At 43.0% G+C, this 26,613-nt stretch overlaps 1 protein-coding gene and 1 long non-coding RNA gene across 2 annotated transcripts; one reads left to right on the plus strand and one right to left on the minus strand.

Moving 5' to 3' along the window:
• The first annotated feature begins 4,680 nt into the window (after positions 1-4,680).
• LOC118965324 (uncharacterized) lies at positions 4,681-6,164 on the plus strand. The gene is made up of 3 exons (XR_005052681.2): positions 4,681-4,812; positions 4,993-5,098; positions 5,538-6,164. It is a non-coding gene; the product is annotated as an uncharacterized LOC118965324 (long non-coding RNA).
• A 1,169-nt stretch (positions 6,165-7,333) lies between these two features.
• Positions 7,334-14,507, minus strand: LOC110528607 (large ribosomal subunit protein eL32). The gene is made up of 4 exons (XM_021610741.3): positions 14,396-14,507; positions 11,714-11,814; positions 11,023-11,204; positions 7,334-7,521 (listed from the first exon to the last, which is right to left on the minus strand). The coding sequence occupies exons 2-4, from the start codon at positions 11,807-11,809 to the stop codon at positions 7,392-7,394; spliced, it is 408 nt and encodes a 135-aa protein (XP_021466416.1). The 5' UTR covers positions 11,810-11,814; positions 14,396-14,507; the 3' UTR covers positions 7,334-7,391.
• Between the last annotated feature and the right edge of the window lie 12,106 nt (positions 14,508-26,613).

Genomic DNA, 26,613 nt, shown 5'->3' on the forward strand with positions numbered 1-26,613 from the left:
ATAGAAAGTAATGTCATAATATAATAATAGAATGTGATAGAATCATAGAATGTAATGTCATAATATAATAATAGAATGTAATGTCATAATATAATAATAGAATGTAATGTCATAATATAATAATAGAATGTAATAGAATCATAGAATGTAATGTCATAATATAATAATAGAATGTAATAGAATCATAGAATGTAATGTCATAATATAATAATAGAATGTGATAGAATCATAGAATGTAATGTCATAATATAATAACAGAATGTAATAGAATGATAGAATGGAATGGAATAATATAATTATAGAATGCCATGTAATAAAAGACTATTAGAATGTAATGTCATAATATAATAATAGAATGTAATGTCATAATATAATAACAGGATGTAATAGAATCATAGAATGTAATGTCATAATATAATAACAGAATGTAATAGAATGATAGAATGGAATGGAATAATATAATTATAGAATGCCATGTAATAAAAGACTATTAGAATGTAATGTCATAATATAATAATAGAATGTAATGTCATAATATAATAACAGAATGTAATAGAATCATAGAATGTAATGTCATAATATAATAACAGAATGTAATAGAATGATAGAATGGAATGGAATAATATAATTATAGAATGCCATGTAATAAAAGACTATTAGAATGTAATAGACTATTAGAATGTAATAGACTATTAGAATGTAATAGACTATTAGAATGTAATAGAATAATATGTCATAGAATAATAGAATGTAACAGCATAATGTAATAATAGAATGTAATAGAATCATAGAATGTAATGTAACAATATAATTATACAATGTAATGTAATAATATACTATTAGAATGTAATAGAATAATATGTCATAGAATAATACAATGTAATAGCATAATATTATAATATATGTTAGTGTCAATGTTTTAGATTCACAATCTCTCTGTTGTTGCCCAGGGAACAGAGGGAAATGATGTACAGTAACTAACTACCTCTGGTGCAATACAGATGTTGTGAATGGACCCTGACATATACATTAACAAGGTCTGACATGCAATATGTTTGATGTCGCAGACATGAGTATGATCACTGTTAATAGGACAGTGGGCGTTGGGTTGATTATTCAGTTTGACACAGCGAGTTGTTGCAGTTAGGCAATGATTCTCCCAATACTGATACTAGGCTATACAAACTGCTTTGAAGTTGAATGATATTTCATTTCAGTTGGGATATCATGCTGAAGAGCTATGTGGTAAGAGCATTACCACATCACACACACACGGGGGGGGGGGGGGGGGCTCCCGAGTGGCGCAGCGTTCTAAGGCACTGCATCTCAGTGCTAAAGGCGTCATTACAGACCCCGGTTTAGTTCCAGGCTGTATCTCAACTGCGACGTTAGGCTTTGGCTGGTGTTGGCCATCATTGTAAATAAGAATTTGTTCTTAACTGACTTGCCTAGTTAAATAAAGGTTAAGTACAATTTTGAAAGTATTTTGTTAAAAAAAAAAAATGAATCTCCCATCCTGTTGTATGGAATTGCACCAGCAGAGGGCATAATTGTATCAGTCAATCCATAGCCATACATAGAGAATATTACACTGAACAAAAAAGTGTTGGTCCCATGTTTCAAGAGCTGAAATAACATTTCCCCAAAATGTTCCATATGCACAAAAATCTTATTTATCTCAAATGCTGTGCAAAAACGTGTTTACATCCCTATTAGTGAGCAATTCTCCTTTGCTAAAATAATCCATCCACCTGACAAGGTGTGGCATATCAAAAAGCTGATTATCAGTGTGATCATTACAAAGGTGCACCTTGTGCTGGGGACAATAAAATGCCACTAAAATAGTTTTTCCACGCAACATAATGCCACAGATGTCTCAAGTTTTGAGGGAGTGTTCAATTGGCATGCTGACTGCAGGAATGTCCATCAGAGATGCTGCCCAATAATTTTATGTTAATTTCTTAAACCAACGTTGTTTCAGAGAATTTGGCAGTACGTCCAACCATAACCGCAGACCACGTTTAAGGTACCGTGTGGGTGAGCGGTTTGCTGATGTCAACATTGTGAACAGAGTTCCCAATGGTGCCGGTGGGGTTATGGTATGGGCAGGTATAAGGCAATGGACAACGAAAAAAAATGCGATTGGAATACACAGAAATACTCTGACGAGATCCTGATGCCCATTGTGAGGTATCTGTGACCAACATATACATACATATGTGTATTCCCAGTCATGTGAAATCCATAGATTCGGACCTACTGGATTCATTTCCATTGACTGCTTTCCTCATATGAGGAAATCTCAGAAATTGTTGCATGTTGCGTTTCTGTTTAGTGTATGAAGGATGTTTGTTGTTCCCAGTGAACACCTAGAGAAGATCATGGTGCTGAAGTTCTGCAGTGTGGAGGAGGATGAACTCAGGGACTAGTGCTTCCAGACCTTTGACGCTTTTCACAGCAGGTAAAACTCTCTAGTGAAAGTCTCTCTGTCTCTCTCTCTCGCTCTCTTGTGTGTCTGTCTCTCTCGATATCTCTTTCGATCACTCTCTGTCTTAAGATTTCAACCATTACTTGTTGCCCAGAGGCCCGCACTCATGTGAGATTTGGTTCTGGGTTGCTGAGATTAGACATAATTGAACTACAGAACCGTAACTACAGAGCCATAACTACAGACCTATAACTACAGTCATAACTACAGTCACAACTACAGACCTATAACTACAGAGCCATAACTACAGTCATAACTAGTCACAACTACAGACCTATAACTACAGTCATAACTACAGACCTATAACTACAGACCTATAACTACAGACCTATAACTACAGAGCCATAACTACAGACCTATAACTACAGTCATAACTACAGAGCCATAACTACAGACCTATAACTACAGTCATAACTACAGAGCCATAACTACAGACCTATACAGTCACAACTACAGACCTATAACTACAGTCATAACTACAGAGCCATAACTACAGACCTATACAGTCACAACTACAGACCTATAACTACAGTCATAACTACAGAGCCATAACTACAGACCTATAACTACAGTCATAACTACAGTCACAACTACAGACCTATAACTACAGTCATAACTACAGTCATAACTACAGACCTATAACTACAGAGCCATAACTACAGACCTATAACTACAGTCATAACTACAGTCACAACTACAGACCTATAACTACAGTCACAACTACAGACCTATAACTACAGAGCCATAACTACAGACCTATAACTACAGTCATAACTACAGAGCCATAACTACAGACCTATAACTACAGTCATAACTACAGACCTATATTTTATACCTTACCTGTTCTTTTTTTCATAATAGATGCCCTAAGGAGATGTCCCCTCAGTGATCAAGCTGTGTCTGAGGTACATCACCTATGACCTCCACTAGAACTACGATGTGGATGAGAACGGGGATGAGCATGGATTCACAGGCCAGAGAGTTTAAGGAACCAAGGTGTTGTTGTGAATGTCTTTATTTCCAAAGATATACAGTAGCAAAGCCACATTTTTTCTCAAGTGATTGCAGCAACAACTTTATAAAACAGTGATATACACTGTTTATTTGTTTATTTAATTGTTCACGTACACTGTTAAAATGTGCAATGTTTAAAAATATGAAACCAAGCTGCCATCATTTTGTAGGAGTTCGAATGTGCTTTCCAAAGATTTTTGCTTTTCACACGCTGCCCTGCCCCCTGTAGTCAGGTGACGAGTACAGTGACGATATGAGCTGGAAGGAGCGGAGAGACCTGCTCGTGGAGCTATGGTACAGTGGCTCCAGCCCTGCTGCCTCGGTTTAAAGGGAGGGAGGAGAACGTCAAGACGGATATATTCGTCGCCTCTGTCGCTTTCTTTAAACAGACCAGGCCCTCTGAGGGACTCATCGCAGCAGAACCCGGAGGCAAAGAAGACCCAGCTATCACTCTGCTTAAGAAGACCCAGCTATCACTCTGCTTAAGAAGAACCAGCTATCACTCTGCTTAAGAAGAACCAGCTATCACTCTGTTTAAGAAGAACCAGCTATCACTCTGTTTAAGAAGAACCAGCTATCACTCTGCTTAAGAAGAACCAGCTATCACTCTGCTTAAGAAGAACCAGCTATCACTCTGCTTAAGAAGAACCAGCTATCACTCTGTTTAAGAAGAACCAGCTATCACTCTGTTTAAGAAGAACCAGCTACCACTCTGCTTAAGAAGAACCAGCTACCACTCTGCTTAAGAAACAGCTATCACTCTGCTTAAGAAGACCCAACTATCACTCTGCTTAAGAAGAAACAGCTATCACTCTGTTTAAGAAGAACCAGCTATCACTCTGCTTAAGAAGAACCAGCTATCACTCTGCTTAAGAAGAACCAGCTATCACTCTGCTTAAGAAGAACCAGCTATCACTCTGTTTAAGAAGAACCAGCTATCACTCTGTTTAAGAAGAACCAGCTATCACTCTGTTTAAGAAGAACCAGCTACCACTCTGCTTAAGAAACAGCTATCACTCTGCTTAAGAAGACCCAACTATCACTCTGCTTAAGAAGAAACAGCTATCACTCTGTTTAAGAAGACCCAGCTATCACTCTGCTTAAGAAGAAACAGCTATCACTCTGCTTAAGAAGAACCAGCTACCACTCTGCTTAAGAAACAGCTATCACTCTGCGTAAGAAGACCCAGCTATCACTCTGCTTAAGAAGAAACAGCTATCACTCTGCTTAAGAAGAACCAGCTATCACTCTGCTTAAGAAACAGCTATCACTCTGCGTAAGAAGACCCAGCTATCACTCTGCTTAAGAAGGTAGCTTGTTGTTTTTGCTGCTGTTAAACCATTTTTTATCCAGGCTAGTCTCATTGAGATAAAAATGCATTTTAAAGTGAGTCCTAATCAAAGACAACAGCCGGGCTTGTCCTTGTAAGTTTTATCTGAACTTTCCCTCAGTGGTGGGATTTTCAAAAGATTTGTTTGTTTTTTCCCCAGGTCCCCACAGTAGTGAAGGCTCTCCACAAGCAGCTGAAAGAGAAGAGCATGGAGTCTAGACAGGGCTGGCCAACGTACTGCATACAACATACCAGTCTCACATCAGGTAACTTCACTTAGATATTAATTTACTGCATTCTGGCAGGTAGCCTAGTGGTTAGAGTGTTGGGCCAGGAACCAAAAGGTTGCTAGATTGAATGACAAGGTAAAAATCTGTCTTTCTGCCCCTGAACAAGGTAGTTAACCCACTGTTCCTAGGCTGTCATTGTAAATAAGAATTTGTTCTTAACTGACTTGCCAACTTAAAGGTAAAATTGTTTATTTCTTGGGCCAGCGGTTTTTCCTAGACAAACTCTGGGCCTACTGTAGTGATAGGCTACAACAATTGTTAATTTCTTCTCTGTACTTAAATCAGGACTACTTCCTGTCCCTAGATAGTTACCCACAGTAACTTAAAAAGAAAATAGTGTTGCAATGTCTATTGGTACAATGCCAAGAAGTCAACTTGACATTCATATTAACCTCTCGCTTTATCATTTACTCAGAGAAGTCTACCTCGTCCAACATGAAGATCAATGCCCTCTATGTCCTAATGTGCATCCACCCTCCTTACGTCTTCCAGCCTCACATGAAGGTAATTCTGCCCACGGTGATGCAGCGTGTGGAGGACCCCTTCTATAAGATCACCTCAGAGACCCTACTGGTCACTCAGCAGATGGTTAAGATCAGACACCCATTAGGTGTTAAGAAGCCCAGAGGTTAGAGAGGTGGACCAGGAAAAGAAAGGTTGTGGTTCACCTCAGGTGAGGAGAAAGTGGAGACTGAATTGGCAACTGGATAGCTGCTGGTGTCAGATCATTACTGACCCTACCATGGTGCCCTTGAGCAAGGCACTTAACCCCCAGAACAGCTCTCCATCCATGGATGCTGCGCTGTATCCGACCCTCTCAAAGTGTTTGTCCCGATTTCTGTTATAGCCAAATGGACAATAAAGTATCAATTATCTTCTATTCTAGACAAACTACCTGCTTCTTCATTTGACGTCAAGCCCTACGTGAAGGACTTGTTCGCTGGCACCCTGAAGAGGCTGCAGTCAAAGACCATGAAGTGAAGAAGAGGGCAATTTCTTGTATGGGTCATGTGTCACCTAGGATACCTAGATTTTCCTGGAGGCTGAAGAACAAGATCACCAGGTAGGCAGGGTAGAGGCGGACCCTCAGTATCCAAGGTAACATCTTCTGCTGATGTACCTTGACCCCTGAACTGCTCCATCCCTTCAACACTGTGCCGCTTCCCTGGATGGAGAGCTATTTTGGGGGGTTAAGTGCCTTGCTCAAGGGCACCAAGGTAGTATCTTCTCTACTCTTCCCAGGTTGACAGCGGTGAAGACCCTGACTCTCATCGCTGCAATGCCCCTTAGGATTGACTTCCGACCTTTAATCACGAGGGCATCCCCATCCTGGGCTCCTTCCTCGAAGAACCAACGAGCCTTCAAGCTAACCGGTCTCAACATGACCATGACGAGCAACAGCCTGAAGCCACCCATGATCGAGGCCGTGCTCAACGAGCTACCTTGCTTTGATCGAGGAGAGCAATAAGCACATATCCCAGGTGGCAGTGATACTCCTCACCTGTATGGCTAAGGTGTGTCCCTCCTCCCTGTCCCAAGATCGGGAACACTGTCCTACCTGGTGTGTTTCATCTGGTTCATTCCCCAGTTGCTCCAATGAGGGTTTCGCTCTGTCATCCTAGAGTTCTTCCAAGCACTGGTGGTCACTAAGGCTGGGAACAACGACCTCCTGAAAGCTCTCACAGGCCCCTTTCACAGATCGGGGAAGGCTACAGACCCTTACACCCTGGACTTTTCCTGGTTAAATAAAACAGACAGTCCTACTACTCTGTAACCAGGTAGTTGTAGTTTTGGATAGATGCCTTTGCATGGCTGTCATAGGCCATACTCACTGCCTCAGAAATGATTCCTATTCTGCCTTGAAAGTTGATAGTTGGAAACATGCCTTTGACATATATATATGTATGATATTCAAAGGACTTTGAAAAATATATTTAGTGCCACTTGTTACCTTGAAAATCACTGTTGAGTTGAAAACGTGCCTTCTTGACATTCAGGTAATACTTTGTTAAAAATGACTTTTCAAAGCCGGTGGTATTCGCCGCCATTTTGTAGAGCTGTGATGTCGATACAGTATTCCCAACAAATACATTGCAAATAAACAAATGTTCAGTTAATTTGTTAACTGTGCACCATCTAGTGTGTGAAACTTAAGACTTTCATCAATACCCTAAAGCATTGATGAACGGGCAAACAAGATGGTAAATACTATTTACACGTATAGATCATTTATTGAACGAACAATAAACAGATAACAGGTGGGTCAGGGTCACTCGTGTTCCTCGCTGCGTAGCCTGGCGTTGGGGTTGGTGATCTTAATAGCAAGCTGAGCTGCCCTCTCCACGATCAACTTCCTGTTCTTTGACGACACATTGTGGGCTATCTCTGCAGCATGGGTCCTGTGGAGAACAAGGGAAAGGTTATAGTAACAGACATAAGAGGGGAAACAAGGAAACGACTGTCATCAGGGTTAGGGTCAATTACGTTTTAATTCAGGAAGTATACAAAAATTATAATGGTTCAAATGCTTTTTAACAAAGATACTGTATATAAATGATAAGATGGTCTCGTCTCCTCCCTAACCATGGGAGTCGTTGTCCCGAAGGCGGGAAGGCAAGGCGGTCTGCTTATCATGGACAGATTGAGTCAGATGACCCAGCAGAGGGGCAGAGGCGGAGTCAGATGACCCAGAGGAGGAGTCAGACGCTACTCTATCTCCAGGGGAATAGATACCCACGCAGGACACCACTTTACACCCATAGCCTGGTCAAGCAGACAGACCCACATAGCCTGGTCAAGCAGACAGACCCACATAGCCTGGTCAAGCAGACAGACCCACATAGCCTGGTCAAGCAGAGATTGCTACGTTCACATTTTGATTCAGGATATGAGCTATTGAGAGATCAGGCTGGTTCTACCAGGCTAGGACACAAACAAGGATCTATTGAGAGATCAGGCTGGTTCTACCAGGCTAGGACACAAACAAGGATCTATTGAGAGATCAGGCTGGTTCTACCAGGCTAGGACACACAAACAAGGATCTATTGAGAGATCAGGCTGGTTCTACCAGGCTAGGACACACAAACAAGGATCTATAGAGAGATCAGGCTGGTTCTACCAGGCTAGGACACAAACAAGGATCTATAGAGATCAGGCTGGTTCTACCAGGCTAGGACACACAAACAAGGATCTATAGAGATCAGGCTGGTTCCACCAGGCTAGGACACGCAAACAAGGATCTATAGAGATCAGGCTGGTTCCACCAGGCTAGGACACACAAACAAGGATCTATAGAGATCAGGCTGGTTCCACCAGGCTAGGACACACAAACAAGGATCTATAGAGATCAGGCTGGTTCCACCAGGCTAGGACACACAAACAAGGATCTATAGAGATCAGGCTGGTTCTACCAGGCTAGGACACACAAACAAGGATCTATAGAGATCAGGCTGGTTCCACCAGGCTAGGACACACAAACAAGGATCTATAGAGAGATCAGGCTGGTTCCACCAGGCTAGGACACACAAACAAGGATCTATAGAGAGATCAGGCTGGTTCCACCAGGCTAGGACACACAAACAAGGATCTATAGAGATCAGGCTGGTTCCACCAGGCTAGGACACACAAACAAGGATCTATAGAGAGATCAGGCTGGTTCCACCAGGCTAGGACACACAAACAAGGATCTATAGAGATCAGGCTGGTTCCACCAGGCTAGGACACACAAACAAGGATCTATAGAGATCAGGCTGGTTCTACCAGGCTAGGACACACAAACAAGGATCTATAGAGATCAGGCTGGTTCTACCAGGCTAGGACACACAAACAAGGATCTATAGAGATCAGGCTGGTTCTACCAGGCTAGGACACACAAACAAGGATCTATAGAGATCAGGCTGGTTCTACCAGGCTAGGACACAAACAAGGATCCAGATTAAAGTCCGGAGCGTCGCATGACATGAACATTGTTTTTTTGAGACACAGCCTATGAACTCGTTGTGTCCTACAAACTAACATTTTGTTTATTATAAAAGCTAAAATGTTAAAACGAATACCAGTCATTGAAATTACAAAGTCATGTGGAACAAAAGGTATCGACATTGTGTAAAAGCACTAGTTTTCCTCTGAGATGCGTTACATTGAAATAAAAATGGTACACTGTCTCTAAAAATAAATCAGGTCTGTGATGATGACATGCAAAAGAGATGTCATTCATTCATTGGTCTCCTGAAGAAGCTATCCCTTTTCTGTGACCCCAAATGTTTGGCTATACTGGTACAGTTACCAGGTTGTTAGCTAGCTAGCCAATGAGGTACGATGACTGAACAAAGTGTAAACAAAGGGTTAACACTGCGAGTCATTTTAGAACCATGTTGCATATGGATTATGAATGCAAAATGCGCTCCCAGCGATTCGCTACAGGAAGATAAAAATGTTGCACCGGTAATATAGGTCAGTAATACGGGTCTGATCTTTTGGGCTAGAAGCAAGCAAGCTCTTTTTGCTGTAGTAATGGTGCTACCATGATGCTAACAAATCTGCACTCGCTTTTTTTCCCTCTAGGGAACTCTGAAACACTGCTACAGCGAAGCTTGACCATTACAATTATTATCTGGGAGAATTCTCTCCTTGGCACACAATGCACAAACAAACAAACTAAGATAACATTTTAGTAAAATCTGTTGTCGCACTTTTAGAGCCCTGCCATATGAAATATTGCACGTGAATGAACACATACAATCCAAACGAAACACTGTAAATGGACGGGAAAAAACAGGGAAAGTCCAAAAAAAAGATGTAATTCACATGAAATATTGACTCAAGTCAACCAAAACAAACATAACATTGCACCATATGCTGCATCATGAGCCTGACATCTGGGCTGTGTTCAATAGGAAAACGTTGTGAAACATTACCAATAAGTCACGACTAAAGCCAACATGACTCCTCATTCTACATGTAGGAGACACGTTTGTTCCGTACATAGCAGGCATCTAATTGAACATTCCTCAAGTTTACGCCATCTGAACGCAGCACCAGGCCAGATACAGCCAGCAGTGGCCTGTCCTACGTTACAGAGCGTTCAGATAGTATGTTCTACTCTTGGGTATTTCTGTCTCATGCAGAATAGGGAATCATATCATGTCAGGTCTATTCATTACATTTCTATCTGCAAAACAACATTTCACCTGTTGGATTCTATCTTGAAATATACTTATTTATGTTACCATACTGATTACTTTAGATGCATAAGGAATGTATATATTAGGGGTCAAGGAAGGGTCAAGAGGAACTTGGTGTGTGGGAAGTGTTATGGAAAATGAATGATTGAGAGAAAAAAAAGTACAGAAAGTTAATATTCTGTTCAAATATATTATTGTAGAATGTGAATGCCTCTCTCCTTAGGAACAAAGGGCAAGAGTTTCAGTTATTGGTGAGGCAGGCCAGTGGCTGCAGAACCAGGACCATGAGGGATGTGGAACTCAACTCCAGACAAGGTCAAAAGATGGATAAGATATTGCTTGGAAGGGGGGGGGGGGGGGGGGGGGCACGTCGAAGAACATCTCACACATACATCCTCGCTTCCAGGCCCATGAGGTTCCTAGAGACAGACAGGGCCGTGACAATACCAGCAAGAAGAACCTACTGTGTTTCTGTCTAACACCAGAGAAGGATTGGTTATCTTAGACATGCAAGGAGGTGACTCCTCCTGGTCAGAAGGCATAAAGACGTGCTTGTGTGATGTCATGTATGTTGTCTTTGCAACTGTATGACCCAGTGGGGTGGAGGAAAAAAAAAGACTAGGGATAAAAAAAGCTCAAACCAAGTTATGAGTTTTTACTCTGTTTGTTCAGAACCTAAAATGTCACTAAAATAGACACCTGTGGTTGGGATCTTACTTGTTGCTCATCATGAGGACCTCCAGCTCCTTGATGTTGTGCACCAGGAACTTCCTGAAGCCGGAGGGCAGCATGTGTTTGGTCTTCTTGTTGCTGCCGTAGCCGATGTTGGGCATCAGCATCTGGCCCTTGAAGCGCCGCCGCACCCTGTTGTCGATTCCTCTGGGTTTACGCCAGTTTTGCTACAAAAGGAGAAGATAGATACGGATTAAGGCCGTATGCTTTAAATAAAGGAACCAGCTATTACATTTAACTAAGGCTGCGTTCACACAGACAGCACCATTCTTGGCAAAAAAAAAGATGCTCCCGATTGGTCAAAAGATGGAAACTGAAGGGAGTCGTCATCAGATTATGTTTTGTTATTTTTTTTACCTTTATTTAATTAGACAAGTCCGTTAAGAACAAATTCTTATTTTCAATGACGGCCTAGGAACAGTGGGTTAACTGCCTGAAGAACCTACCTTGTCAGCTCGGGGGTTTGAACTTGCAACCTTCCGGTTACTAGTCCAACGCTCTAACCACTAGGCTACCCTGCCGCCCCGTGATGAAGGGAGTACCTGAACTTGTCCAAGAAGGAACACTACTTTTCCGTGCATCCTAATAAAATGTGAATCTGGTTCAGCACATCTAATGTAACAAAAGGGTTGAAATACCGTTGCTCTAACTCAGGTAATTGTGATCTGAAGCGTACCTTGACTTTCACATAGCGGTCTGACTGATGTCTGATGAACTTCTTCACCCTCTTCTTGACAATCTTAGGCCTTTTCAGAGGCCTGAGAGCTGCCATGTTGCCTGGAGGTACAGAAAACAGGAGTCTGTTAGCAGTAGTCTGGAGAAACAAGCAGTCTCCTCATCTTTCCAATTGGATTTACAGCCCTTTATTAGCTAGCTTCACCCACCTTGTTCAGGGCTCTATACTGACATTTTAGATTTAATTTCGGAGTGCAATTAAAAATATTCTAAGTATTAATGATAAGAATGTCCAGCAATTACAAAATACAGGGTTAAGGAGCTCATCTCCTGAATAACCTATTTTCTTTCTGTGCTACTAAATGGTGTATGGGTGATTTTTCTTCCTAGGGGCACTGGTGCTCACAAATACAATTCTAGGTAGCACAGCAAAAATATTTAGGAGCATATGCGACCAAAATGATAGCACTGTAGAGCCCGGGGGTTGTTAGCTACCTAACTGGTTTGAGACCAGTTACCACTCACACATTCTACTTTTTTATTTTAATTAAACTTTTTTTTATTTCACCTTTATTTAGCCAGTTAGGCTAGTTGAGAACACCTTTATTTAACCAGGTAGGCCAGTTGAGAACACCTTTATTTAACCAGGTAGGCCAGTTGAGAACACCTTTATTTAACCAGGTAGGCCAGTTGAGAACACCTTTATTTAACCAGGTAGGCCAGTTGAGAACACCTTTATTTAGCCAGGTAGGCCAGTTGAGAACACCTTTATTTAACCAGGTAGGCCAGTTGAGAACACCTTTATTTAACCAGGTAGGCCAGTTGAGAACACCTTTATTTAGCCAGTTAGGCTAGTTGAGAACACCTTTATTTAACCAGGTAGGCTAGTTGAGAACACCTTTATTTAACCAGTTAGGCCAATTGAGAACACCTTTATTTAGCCAGGTAGGCCAGTTGAGAACAAGTTCTCATTTACAACTGCAACCTGGCCAAGATAAAGCAAAGCAGTGTGACAGAATCAACACAGAGTTACACATAAACAAACATACAGACAATAACACAATAGAAAAATCTGTATACAGTGTGTGCAAATGAAGTAAGGAGGTAAGGCAATAAATAGGCCATAGTGGCGAAGTAATTACAATTTACACTGGAGTGATATAAATTCAGATGAGGATGTGCAAGTAGAGATACTGGTGTGCAAAAGAGCAGAAAAACAAATATGGGGATGAGGTAGGTAATAAGAATTTGTTCTTAACTGACTTAACAGTTAAAAACAAATTCTTATTTACAATGATGGCCCACCCCGGCAAATCCCAGATGACGCTGGGCCAATTGTGCCCCGCCCTATGGGACTCCCAATCACGGCCGGTTGTGATTCAGCCTTGAAATTGAACCTGGGTCTGCAGTGCCTTAGACCGCTGCGCTACTCGGGAGCCCCAACCACTTGTCGTGTGTGTTGGTTTAGCTACTGGTTATATGAAACGACTGAATGATTGGCATCTTGATAACCAACTACACTTTTATACCTCAATGGAGTTTACTGTGGGCATCTAAAGTGGGTGGACTAGAGCTCCGACATATAAAAATGAAGTTTATAAAAAAAAAATGTCCTGTTGCTATTCTCTGGGTGCTGAAATCTGTAGTTAAAAAAAAATAATAATAATAATTGAGAGACATCGGATCTATTGTCCACTCACACTAGTCAGTGCACAACTCCGTTGATGTGAAGTACACAGCGGATTTGAGCTTAGTGGGCTATTCTCTTGGACGCAAAGTCATCCAGCTAAATAATATGTACTGAACAAAAATATAAAATGCAACATACATGTCCCCAGCACAAGGCAGACCTGTGTATTGATCACGCTGTTTAAGCCGCATCTTGATATGCCACACCTGTCAATTGGATGGATTATCTTGGCAAAGGAGAAATGCTCACTAACACGGATGTAAACAACTGTGTACACAAATTGAGCAAAATACGCTTTTTGTAGGTATCTTTTATTTCAGCTCATTAAACATGGGACCAACATTTTACATATTGCGTTTATATTCGTTTAGTGTCGCTAGCTTGCTAGCCTAGCCAACACACTGCATTGAGATGATTTTACAAGTGTGAAGAATACGACAGTAGCTTCGTTTGCTACGCTAACTAACTTAGCAGCTCTATTTCCCCACAGCTTGCTTGCTTGATGTGCCTGCATCATTTTTTTGAAGATGTGTTCATTTGATGTTTAACGTTTGGTACTGTACGACTTGTCAATGTGTCAGAAGTAATGTATTGGACGCTACTGTGATACAATGTATCAACGTGATGTGTAGCCACGTCACTCCACTACTAGATATCTTGTCCCGAAAACTGTGAACCGACCCGTTCTCCAGCTTTTCCCTATCGTTAGATCAGTGGGCATACATGAGCATTATATTCTGTGTCCAGAACTGGACGGATCTCCTCAGCTGTTAGCGAGCAGATTTGAATAACACTAGGTTAGCCAACCATCTTTTGATTCGACATTTCAGTGCCCGTTTTTCTTGAAACAAAAGTGACACATATCTACAAAGTTCAGCAACAATAACAAAATGTGTATAACGTTTGATTGAATATGTAATGAATGCCGTTGTTTTTTTATGAATTAGAGTCATTCATTTATAAAGATGGTGACAGATGTACATTCTTACTTACCGTTTGGGCTGAATGCTGCCTACAGGTAGCTGAGGCCAGGGAGAAGGGGAGGAGATTGGAACGGAATTCTGGGTAATAAAGAGAAAGAATGACATAGAATCAGAGCGATAGACTAGAAAAGAACAACTCCAGGAGAACATATAAAACGTAGAAAATAATCAGACAAAAAATCAGGCTTACAAAAGTTTATTTTAATCACTCAAAATTTGACTGGTTACAATAGCATGGCTGACTTTGGAAGCCGATAAGTACTAGGAGTCCGGGATTTGTGTTGCCACCGTTCTGTGTTGTCATGCTACGTTGATGTCTTTAGGTCTCTCTATATGTTGTGGTGTCTCTCTTGTCGTAATGTGTTTTGTACTATTTAAAATAAAATAAAAGTGTATCCCAGCCCCCGTCCCCACAGGAGGCCTTTTGCCTTTTGGTAGGCCGTCGTTGTAAATAAGAATGTGTTCTTAACTGACTTGCCTAGTTAAATAAAGGTTCATTTAAATTGTTTTTTTTTTAATCGCTTTTCAAAAGTAAAAGTTCAGAAATCGCTGGAGGACGTCTTGCATTTGGAGGACATTGCATTTTCCATTTTAACGCATATGAAGACGATACAAAATAAAAGAGAAAATTGCTTTACGTTGAGGTTTAATTGAATGAAATCAAGTCATATTTCTGTGTTGCAGCACAATCAAAATGCATGTATCCTTTTCATAAAGACAACAGCATGTATCTCATTCATAAAGAGAATATCACTTTGAGGTTTACTTCTATGAAATCAAAAAGTCGTATTTGTGATAGTGTTGGAGCACAATCCTTTTTTTACAACAAATGTATTCACACATTAACTATAGCAATTGGTTTCTGCACTTTTCCCGACTGCTCAGTGTTTCACCAAGACAACTCTTGGTGAGTGTTTATATGACACAGAGGTTTGTCAACCTGACCGAGTCCTTTTAGTAGGAAATTCAGTGATTAGCTTTGGCGATTAACTACTATCAAATGTATTCAGTAGAAGAATATCAAACATTCCGATCTGTGTTGACATAGGCTTAATTACACAACCTCTAGGGCAGGGCTCTCCATCCCTGTTACTGGAGAACTACCCTCCTGTTGGTTTTCACTCCAACCCTGTAACTGGAGAGCTACCGTCCTGTAGGTTTTCACTCCAACCCTGTTACTGGAGAGCCACCCTCCTGTAGGTTTTCACTCCAACCCTGTTACTGGAGAGCTACCCTCCTGTAGGTTTTCACTCCAACCCTGTTCCTGGAGAGCCACCCTCCTGTAGGTTTTCACTCCAACCCTGTTACTGGAGAGCTACCCTCCTGTAGGTTTTCACTCCAACCCTGTTCCTGGAGAGCTACCCTCCTGTAGGTTTTCACTCCAACCCTGTTACTGGAGAGCTACCCTCCTGTAGGTTTTCACTCCAACCCTGTTACAGGAGAGCTACCCTCCTGTAGGTTTTCACTCCAACCCTGTTACTGGAGAGCCACCCTCCTGTAGGTTTTCACTCCAACCCTGTTACTGGAGAGCTACTCTCCTGTAGGTTTTCACTCCAACCCTGTTACTGGAGAGCTACCCTCCTGTAGGTTTTCACTCCAACCCTGTTACAGGAGAGCTACCCTCCTGTAGGTTTTCACTCCAACCCTGTTACTGGAGAGCCACCCTCCTGTAGGTTTTCACTCCAACCCTGTTACTGGAGAGCCACCCTCCTGTAGGTTTTCACTCCAACCCTGTTACTGGAGAGCTACTCTCCTGTAGGTTTTCACTCCAACCCTGTTACTGGAGAGCTACCCTCCTGTAGGTTTTCACTCCAACCCTGTTACTGGAGAGCTACCCTCCTGTTGGTTTTCACTCCAACCCTGTAACTGGAGAGCTACCGTCCTGTAGGTTTTCACTCCAACCCTGTTACTGGAGAGCCACCCTCCTGTAGGTTTTCACTCCAACCCTGTTACTGGAGAGCTACCCTCCTGTAGGTTTTCACTCCAACCCTGTTCCTGGAGAGCTACCCTCCTGTAGGTTTTCACTCCAACCCTGTTACTGGAGAGCTACCCTCCTGTAGGTTTTCACTCCAACCCTGTTCCTGGAGAGCTACCCTCCTGTAGGTTTTCACTCCAACCCTGTTACTGGAGAGCTACCCTCCTGTAGGTTTTCACTCCAACCCTGTTACAGGAGAGCTACCCTCCTGTAGGTTTTCACTCCAACCCTGTTACTGGAGAGCCACCCTCCTGTAGGTTTTCACTCCAACCCTGTTACTGGAGAGCTACTCTCCTGTAGGTTTTCACTCCAACCCTGTTACTGGAGAGCTACCCTCCTGTAGGTTTTCACTCCAACCCTGTTACTGGAGAGCTACCCTCCTGTAGGTTTTCGCTCCAACCCTGTTACTGGAGAACTACCTTCCTGTAGGTTTTCACTCCAACCCTGTTACTGGAGAGCCACCCTCCTGTAGGTTTTCGCTCCAACCCTGTTACTGGAGAGCTACCCTCCTGTAGGTTTTCGCTCCAACCCTGTTACTGGAGAGCTACCCTCCTGTAGGTTTTCACTCCAACCCTGTTACTGGAGAGCTACCCTCTTGTATGTTTTCACTCCAACCCTGTTACTGGAGAGCTACCCTCTTGTAGGTTTTCACTCCAACCCTGTTACTGGAGAGCCACCCTCCTGTAAGTATTCGCTCCAACCCTAGTGGTACCTAACCTGATTTAGCTTAACCTGATTCAGGTAACTATTAGAATCAGGTGCGCTGGATTAGGGTTGGAGTGAAAACATGCTGGACGGTAGCTGTCCGTTAGAACGAATGCTTCAATCTACTTGAAGTCAGTAAAGTTAGTTCCCTTCCGTCTCCGTTTCTCTCACACAGCAAAGACGTTTTAGGGACTGGGGAGAAAATGCAATATGCCTGACAAAAAAACGAAAAACGTTAATATTTTCCATGCAACATTTCCAAATGACATCAGTTTGACCCGTTTTAGGGAAATAAAAAGCTGCTAAAACAACCCATTTTTTCAGTTCGTGTCACGTTCTGACCTTTTGTTATGTCTTTGTTTTAGTATGGTCAGGGCGTGAGTTGGGTGGGTTGTCTATGTTTTTTTTTTCTATGAGTTGGTATTTCTGTGTTTGGCCTGGTACGTTCTCAATCAGAGGCAGCTGTCAATCGTTGTCCCTGATTGAGAACCATTCTTAGGCAGCCTGTTTTCAGCCTTGATTTGTGGGTGATTATTTTCTGTGTGTTCCACACGGAACTGTTTAGGTTTTTGTTATGTCACGGTGTTCTATAGTATTTTCTGTGTTCTATAGTATTTTTCTGTGTTCTATTAAAATGATAATGAACACTTACCACCCTGCACATTGGTCCTCCGATCCTTCCTACTACTCCTCGTCAGAGGAGGAAGAAGACTGTTACAGTTCGGCTTGGATGCATATTTTATGTGGTTGAAATACAATCAGCTTTTGGTGTTTCTTTGAAAATATGGGCCTGACTGACATGAAAAATACATTACCGAGAAATGATCCAGAGACAGAGAGACTGACTATCTTTAATTATAATTGACACAAGTTGTTAAGACAATGGATCCAGAGCTGTATAGGTTAATTTATAATACAAGACATATTCACTGCGATTAGAATAAAATGTTGGTCTTTGTGCAAATTTTACACAAAATCAAAATGAACAATAATATTTACAGTGATATACAGTCGTAAAATAATGCACAGTAACGTAACTTGGGAAATAAATACAAATCAAACGAGTCCAAACAATGGACGTGGTTTGGACTATTGTTTGATTTGTACTTATTTCCTAGGTACGGTTACTGTGCATTCTTTTACATTACTGTATATCACTGTAGATATGAATGTTTATAGATTTTAGAAATAGATTTTCAGCTCCTATTTATTTCTGTGTGCGTGTGTGTGAGTCACTCCCTCTTTTCCACCATCCATATCTGCTTTTCAGTCTCAAGGAAGGTAGACTGTTGGAGCTCCCTCCAATGTCCTGTGCCAGCTACAAGGAAAACACTTTAGCTAGGCAGTAGTTCTCTTCCTGCCACTCCAGGAAAGCCGGTATGTGTGTGAGGGCTGCTTGGGCCTCGTGTCAGCGGCTGGTGGCAGAACCTGTAGACGGCGGGAGGGATTTCTGTTTCGTCTGTTCGCTCCTTCCTCACTACCCTTCTCTGCTTCGACACGCCTACAGCTCCCATTGAAAGAAGACAGCGGCAGCAAAATACGCAAATGGCTTTGTTTCAGTGTCGAGGCTTTATGTTGTGCAAGTGACAGGGGACCTGTTTTGTTGTGGAAGGAGCTGGTGCCGAAGGGGAACAGGACAGCCTGTAGGGAGAACCACTGTTAGAGCTGGTACCAAAGGGGAACGGGACAGCCTGTAGGGAGAACCACTGTTAGAGCTGGTGCCAAAGGGGAACAGGACAGCCTGTAGGGAGAACCACTGTTACAGCTGGTACCAAAGGGTAACGGAACAGGACAGCCTGTAGGGAGAACCACTGTTAGAGCTGGTACCAAAGGGGAACGGAACAGGACAGCCTGTAGGGAGAACCACTATTAGAGCTAGTACCAAAGGGGAACGGAACAGGACAGCCTGTAGGGAGAATCACTGTCATTCCTCTCCTGAGATAGAGGTCCTATTAACTTACATTTGAATAATCATAAAGCTAAACTATGTGAGTGAGCGTAGTGTGTGACTGAGAGGTGGAGAGTTAACTGTGTGACTGAGAGGTGGAGAGTGAACTGTGTGACTGAGAGATGGAGAGTGAACTGTGTGACTGAGAGATGGAGCGTGAACTGTGTGACTGAGAGGTGGAGAGTGAACTGTGTGACTGAGAGGTGGAGAGTGAACTGTGTGACTGAGAGGTGGAGAGTGAACTGTGTGACTGAGAGATGGAGCGTGAACTGTGTGACTGAGAGGTGGAGAGTGAACTGTGTGACTGAGAGGTGGAGAGTGAACTGTGTGACTGAGAGGTGGAGCGTGAACTGTGTGACTGAGAGGTGGAGAGTGAACTGTGTGACTGAGAGGTGGAGAGTTAACTGTGTGACTGAGAGGTGGAGAGTGAACTGTGTGACTGAGAGATGGAGAGTGAACTGTGTGACTGAGAGGTGGAGAGTGAACTGTGTGACTGAGAGATGGTGCGTGAACTGTGTGACTGAGAGATGGAGCGTGAACTATGTGACTGAGAGATGGAGCGTGAACTGTGTGACTGAGAGGTGGAGAGTTAACTGTGTGACTGAGAGGTGGAGAGTGAACTGTGTGACTGAGAGATGGTGCGTGAACTGTGTGACTGAGAGGTGGAGAGTGAACTGTGTGACTGAGAGGTGGAGAGTGAACTGTGTGACTGAGAGATGGTGCGTGAACTGTGTGACAGAGAAGGAGAGTGAACTGTGTGACTGAGAGGTGGAGAGTGAACTGTGTGACTGAGAGGTGGAGAGTGAACTGTGTGACTGAGAGGTGGAGAGTGAACTGTGTGACTGAGAGATGGTGCGTGAACTGTGTGACAGAGAAGGAGAGTGAACTGTGTGACTGAGAGGTGGAGAGTGAACTGTGTGACTGAGAGGTGGAGAGTGAACTGTGTGACTGAGAGGTGGAGAGTGAACTGTGTGACTGAGAGATGGTGCGTGAACTGTGTGACAGAGAAGGAGAGTGAACTGTGTGACTGAGAGGTGGAGAGTGAACTGTGTGACTGAGAGATGGTGCGTGAACTGTGTGACAGAGAAGGAGAGTGAACTGTGTGACTGAGAGGTGGAGAGTGAACTGTGTGACTGAGAGGTGGAGAGTGAACTGTGTGACTGAGAGATGGTGCGTGAACTGTGTGACAGAGAAGGAGAGTGAACTGTGTGACTGAGAGATGGAGAGTGAACTGTGTGACTAAGAGGTGGAGAGTGAACTGTGTGACTGAGAGATGGTGCGTGAACTGTGTGACAGAGAAGGAGAGTGAACTGTGTGACTGAGAGATGGAGAGTGAACTGTGTGACTGAGAGATGGTGCGTGAACTGTGTGACAGAGAAGGAGAGTGAACTGTGTGACTGAGAGATGGAGAGTGAACTGTGTAATCATGTCGCTGTGCTGATTCTTTTTTGTTGCGTTCAGCCACTAAATGCACAGTATGAGCTTTTCCCGACTGCTCAGTGTTTCACCATGACAACCCCTGGTGAGTGTTTATATGACACAGAGGTTTGTCAACCTGACCGAGTCCTTTTAGTAGGAAATTCAGTGATTAGCTTTGGCGATTAACTACTATCAAATGTATTCAGTAGAAGAATATCAAACATTCCGATCTGTGTTGACATAGGCTTAATTACACAACCTCTAGGGCAGGGCTCTCCATCCCTGTTACTGGAGACCTACCCTCCTGTAGGTTTTCACTCCATCCCTGTTACTGGAGAGCTACCCTCCTGTAGGTTTTCACTCCAACCCTGTTCTTGGAGAGCTACCCTCCTGTAGGTTTTCACTCCAACATTGTTACTGGAGAGCTACCCTCCTGTAGGTTTTCGCTCCAACCTTGTTACTGGAGAGCCACCCTCCTGTAGGTTTTCGCTCTAACCCTGTTACTGGAGAGCTACCCTCCTGTAGGTTTTCACTCCAACATTGTTACTGGAGAGCTACCCTCCTGTAGGTTTTCGCTCCAACCCTGTTACTGGAGAGCCACCCTCCTGTAGGTTTTCGCTCTAACCCTGTTACTGGAGAGCTACCCTCCTGTAGGTTTTCACTTCAACCCTGTTACTGGAGAGCTACCCTCCTGTAGGTTTTCACTCCAACCCTGTTACTGGAGAGCCACCCTCCTGTAGGTATTCGCTCCAACCCTAGTGGAACCTAACCTGATTTAGCTTAACCTGATTCAGGTAACTATTAGAATCAGGTGCACTGGATTAGGGTTGGAGTGAAAACTTGCTGGACGGTAGCTGTCCAGGAACAGGGTTGGAGTGAAAACATGCTTGACGGTAGCTTTCCAGGAACAGGGTTGGAGTGAAAACATGCTGGACGGTAGCTGTGCAGGAACAGGGTTGGAGTGAAAACTTGCTGGACGGTAGCTGTCCAGGAACAGGGTTGGAGTGAAAACATGCTGGACGGTAGCTGTCCAGGAACAGGGTTGGAATGAAAACTTGCTGGACGGTAGCTGTCCAGGAACAGGGTTGGAGTGAAAACTTGCTGGACGGTAGCTGTCCAGGAACAGGGTTGGAGTGAAAACTTGCTGGATGGTAGCTGTCCAGGAACAGGGTTGGAGTGAAAACTTGCTGGACGGTAGCTGTCCAGGAACAGGGTTGGAGTGAAAACTTGCTGGACGGTAGCTGTCCAGGAACAGGGTTGGAGTGAAAACATGCTGGACTGTAGCTGTCCAGGAACAGGGTTGGAGTGAAAACATGCTGGACGGTAGCTGTCCAGGAACAGGGTTGGAGTGCAAACATGCTGGACGGTAGCTGTCCAGGAACAGGGTTGGAGTGAAAACATGCTGGACGGTAGCTGTCCAGGAACAGGGTTGGAGTGAAAACATGCTGGACGGTAGCTGTCCAGGAACAGGGTTGGAGTGAAAACATGCTGGACGGTAGCTGTCCAGGAACAGGGTTGGAGTGAAAACATGCTGGACGGTAGCTGTCCAGGAACAGGGTTGGAGTGAAAACATGCTGGACGGTAGCTGTCCAGGAACAGGGTTGGAGTGAAAACATGCTGGACGTAGCTGTCCAGGAACAGGGTTGGAACGAAAACATGCTGGACGGTAGCTGTCCGATGGAACGAATGCTTCAATCTACTTGAAGTCAGTAAAGTTAGTTCCCTTCCGTCTCCGTTTCTCTCACACAGCAAAGACGTTTTAGGGACTGGGGAGAAAATGCAATATGCCTGACAAAAAAACGAAAAACGTTAATATTTTCCATGCAACATTTCCAAATGACATCAGTTTGACCCGTTTTAGGGAAATAAAAAGCTGCTAAAACAACCAATTTTTTTCAGTTCGTGTCACGTTCTGACCTTTTGTTATGTCTTTGTTTTAGTATGGTCAGGGCGTGAGTTGGGTGGGTTGTCTATGTTTGTTTTTCTATGAGTTGGTATTTCTGTGTTTGGCCTGGTACAGTTCTCAATCAGAGGCAGCTGTCAATCGTTGTCCCTGATTGAGAACCATTCTTAGGCAGCCTGTTTTCAGCCTTGATTCGTGGGTGATTATTTTCTGTGTCTGTGTGTTCACACGGAACTGTTTTGGGTTTTGTTATGTCACGGTGTTATTTAGTATTTTTCCGTGTTCTATTAAAATGATCATGAACACTTACCACCCTGCGCATTGGTCCTCCGATCCTTCCTACTACTCATCGTCAGAGGAGGAAGAAGACCGTTACAGTTCGGCTTGGATGCATATTTTATGTGGTTGAAATATTATCAGCTTTTGGTGTTTCTTTGAAAATATGGGCCTGGCTGACATGAAAAATACATTATCAAGAAATGATCCAGAGACAGAGAGACTGACTATCTTTAATTATAATTGACACAAGTTGTTAAGACAATGAATTCAGAGATGTATAGGTTAATTGTAGACTTTAAATTAACAGGCAGTTCGCAGGTAGAGGGTGGCCAGGTGGGATTGGTCCAGACACGCCCAGGTGTCAGGCCAGTGTGTCCTAAATTGCAGTCCAAGAGCCCCAGGCCCATCGGAAGGTCAGAGAAAGTGAAAAGGGGAAGGTTAGTAAGAGCATGGTTAAGACCATAGTACACCACGAGCACTGGGGGTTGAGAATAATTAATAGTGTTTGCTGTGGACACTGGATAATCTGACTAATAAACACACACACACCTGTTTGACCTCACTGTGATACTGTAGGACTACTTATCTTACTTTCCTGTGTTGATTCAGGTAGCATTCAATATCCTGCTTTTGTGTTAACCATGGCAACCGTTTGTGTTAACCATGGCAACCGTTTGTGTTAACCATGGCAACCGTTGTGTTAACCATGGCAGCCGTTTGTGTTAACCATGGCAGCAGTTTGTGGTAACCATGGCAGCAGTTTGTGGTAACCACGGCAGCAGTTTGTGTTAACCACGGCAGCAGTTTGTGGTAACCACGGAAGCAGTTTGTGGTAACCATGGCAGCAGCTTGTGGTAACCATGGCAGCCAGCTTTGTAAATTAATAGATGTGCTGTGTCCTTTCCCTGTTTATGTATTTTTCATGTCACCCAGACCCATCTTTTCATAGAACCACTATTTATTTCAATCACTAGTTGAGTAAAATAGTCTATTGCTTCAGTCCTTGTTTCGTTTTAACATCTTATTACCTGGTAAATAACCAACAACCATCAATGACCCCTTCTGACCCCATCTAAGATGATGTTTCCCTGTTTACTACTCAAATATATTTTATGAATTAAGCCAAAGATTAAATTAACTGCAATGCAATGGTCTCAAATATATTAGCATAAATAGTCCACACACAACAACAGCGGATCTGTAACGCCTGCTTCCAACCCACACCCTCAAACACCTAGATCCCCTGAACACAGCTCACTACCCAGATCCCAATCACCTGAATTCTGATCACCTGTTCACACACCTGTAGGTCATTATCACACACTATTTAGTTCAGTTCTTTGTACCCTGTCCATGTGAGGTATTGTTTGTTTTGTGACACTTCCTTTGGAGCACTGGTGTGCCTTCTCCTGTGTATGATAGTTTTTGCCTGCCTCACTAACGATGCCTTTTTGCCTATTCCCTGCCTGTACTTAAGCTGGATTTCCTGTTATCAACCTATTGCCTGATCTCCTGGACTACGTTACTATTTCTATTTCACCTTTATTTAACCAGGTAGGCTAGTTGAGAACAAGTTCTCATTTACAACTGTGACCTGGTCAAGATAAAGCATAGCAGTTCGACACATACAACAACACAGAGTTACACATGGAATAAACAAACAGAATCAATAACACAGTAGAAAAGTCTATATACAGTGAGTGTAAACGAGGTAGGATAAGAGAGGTAAGGCAATAAATAGGCTATGGTGGCTAATTAATTACAATATAGCAATTAAACACTGGAATGGTAGGATGTCCAGAAGATGAATGTGCAAGTTGAGATACCGGGGTGCAAAGGAGCAAGATAAAAATGGGATGAGGAAGATTGGATGGCCTATTTACAGATGAGCTATGTACAGGTGCAGTGATCTGTGAGCTGCTCTGACAGCTGGTGCTTAAAGCTAGTGAGGAAGGTAAGTGTCCAGCTTCAGAGATTTTTGCAGTTCATTCCAGTCATTGGCAGCAGAAAACTGGAAGGAAAGGCGGCCAAAGGGAGAATTGGCTTTGGGGGTGACCAGTGAGATATACCTGCTGGAGCGCGTGCTACAGGTGGGTGCTGCTATGGTGAGCAGTGAGCTGAGATAAGGCGGGGCTTTACATAGCAGAGACTTGTAGATGACCTGGAGTCAGTGGGTTTGGCGATGAATATGAAGCAAGGGCCAGCCAACGAGATCATACAGGTCACAGTGGTGGGTAGTATATGGGGCTTTGGTGACAAAACGGATGGCACTGTGATAGACTGCAGCCAATTTGTTGAGTAGAGTGTTGGAGGCTATTTTGTAAATGACATCGCCGAAGTCAAGGATTGGTAGGTTGGTCAGTTGTACGAACGCATGTTTGGCAGCATGAGTGAAGCATGCTTTGTTGCGAAATAGGAAGCCGATTCTAGATTTAATTTTGGATTGGAGAATGTGAGTCTGGAAGGAGAGTTTACAGTCTAACCAGACACCTAGGTATTTGTAGTTGTCCACATATTCTAAGTCAGAACCGTCCAGAGTAGTGATGCTGGACAGGCGAGCAGGTGATGGCAGCGATCGGTTGAAGAGCATGCATTTAGTTTTACTTGCATTTAAGAGCAGTTGGAGGCCATGGAAGGAGGGTTGTATGGCATTGAAGCTCTTCTGGAGGTTAGTTAACACACTGTCCAACGAAGGGCCAGAGGTATACAGAACGGTGTCGTCTGCGTAGAGGTGGATCAAAGAATCACCAGCAGCGAAAGCGACATCATTGAGGTATACAGAGAAGAGAGTCGGCCCGAGAATTGAACCCTGTGGCACCCCCATAGAGACTGCCAGAGGTCCGGACAACAGGCCCTCCGATTTGACATACTGAACTCTATCGGAGAAGTAGTTGGTGAACCAAGCGAGGGAATCATCTGAGAAACCAAGGCTGTTGAGTCTGCCAATAAGAATGTTGTGATTTGACAGATTAACAAGCCTTAGCCAGGTCGATGAATACGGCTGCACAGTAATGTCTCTTATCGATGACGGTTATGATATCGTTTAGGACCTTGAGCGTGGCTGAGGTGCACCCATGACCAGTTCTGAAAACAGATTGCATAGCGGAGAAGGTACGGTGAAATTCTCAATTATTGTAGATTTATCATAGTAGTGACAGTGTTTCCTAGCCTCAGTGCAGTGGGCAGCTGGGAAGAGGTGCTCTTATTCTCCATAGACCAGAAAAAGTTGCTTTTTTAAAAATATGTCGCTAGAGGGGTCTGGATATATGCTAAATATGGCGACAAAGACGCTAAGTTGGCAACACTGAACCAAATGTGTGCCGTGATAATTTAAAACAATAATAATACAGACATGTGACCTTTTAAAATATGTTCCGTAGGTCAGGTCTGACATTATTGTATCTTGTCTCAACCTGTCCTGCTGATCTGTTGTGATTAGCACAGCTTTATTTTTCTAAGAAGTTAATATTGCTTTAAATTTCAATATATTCTTTGGTAGGTTTATTCTAATCAACAGTAGCCTTTCCGTTTCAACACATACTATACATGAGTAGGCTATCCATTTCAACAGTCATTTCAGTCCAAAATAAAATGTGGAACGTTGTCAATGCTATGACCTGCCTACCCTACAACAGAATGGGGAAGGTTTGGTTCAAATACATTTTTGGCACCTTTAAGAGCTCTTATGAGTCAACCAAATGTGTGACGTGATTAAAAAAATAAACCATTCTATACAATTGTGTGACCTTTTAAAATATGTGCCGTAGGCCAGGTCTGACATTATTGTATCTTGTCTCAGCCTGTCCTGCTGATCCCTTGTGATTAGCACAGCTTTATTTTTCTTGGAAGAAAATATTGCTTTAAATTTCAATATATTCTTTGGTAGCTTTATTCTATTCAACAGTAGCCTTTCCGTTTCAACACCTACTATACATGAGTAGGCTATCCATTTCAACAGTCATTTCAGTCCAAAATAACATTTGGAACGTTGCCAATGCC

Source organism: Oncorhynchus mykiss, chromosome 7 (assembly GCF_057628025.1).
Source record: "Oncorhynchus mykiss isolate SJ-2025 chromosome 7, ASM5762802v1, whole genome shotgun sequence".
Taxonomy (NCBI): Eukaryota; Metazoa; Chordata; class Actinopteri; order Salmoniformes; family Salmonidae; genus Oncorhynchus; species Oncorhynchus mykiss.

What these genes read in the sequence shown, in the direction of transcription:
- LOC110528607 (XM_021610741.3), bottom strand. Translation starts at nt 11,809, where the DNA reads ATGGCAGCTCTCAGGCCTCTGAAAAGGCCTAAGATTGTCAAGAAGAGG. An exon ending in ACCGCTATGTGAAAGTCAAG is followed by an intron (nt 11,205 to 11,713) that starts GTACGCTTCAGA and finishes CTCCTTTTGTAG; the next exon opens with CAAAACTGGCGTAAACCCAG. An exon ending in GTCCTCATGATGAGCAACAA is followed by an intron (nt 7,522 to 11,022) that starts GTAAGATCCCAA and finishes TGTTCTCCACAG; the next exon opens with GACCCATGCTGCAGAGATAG.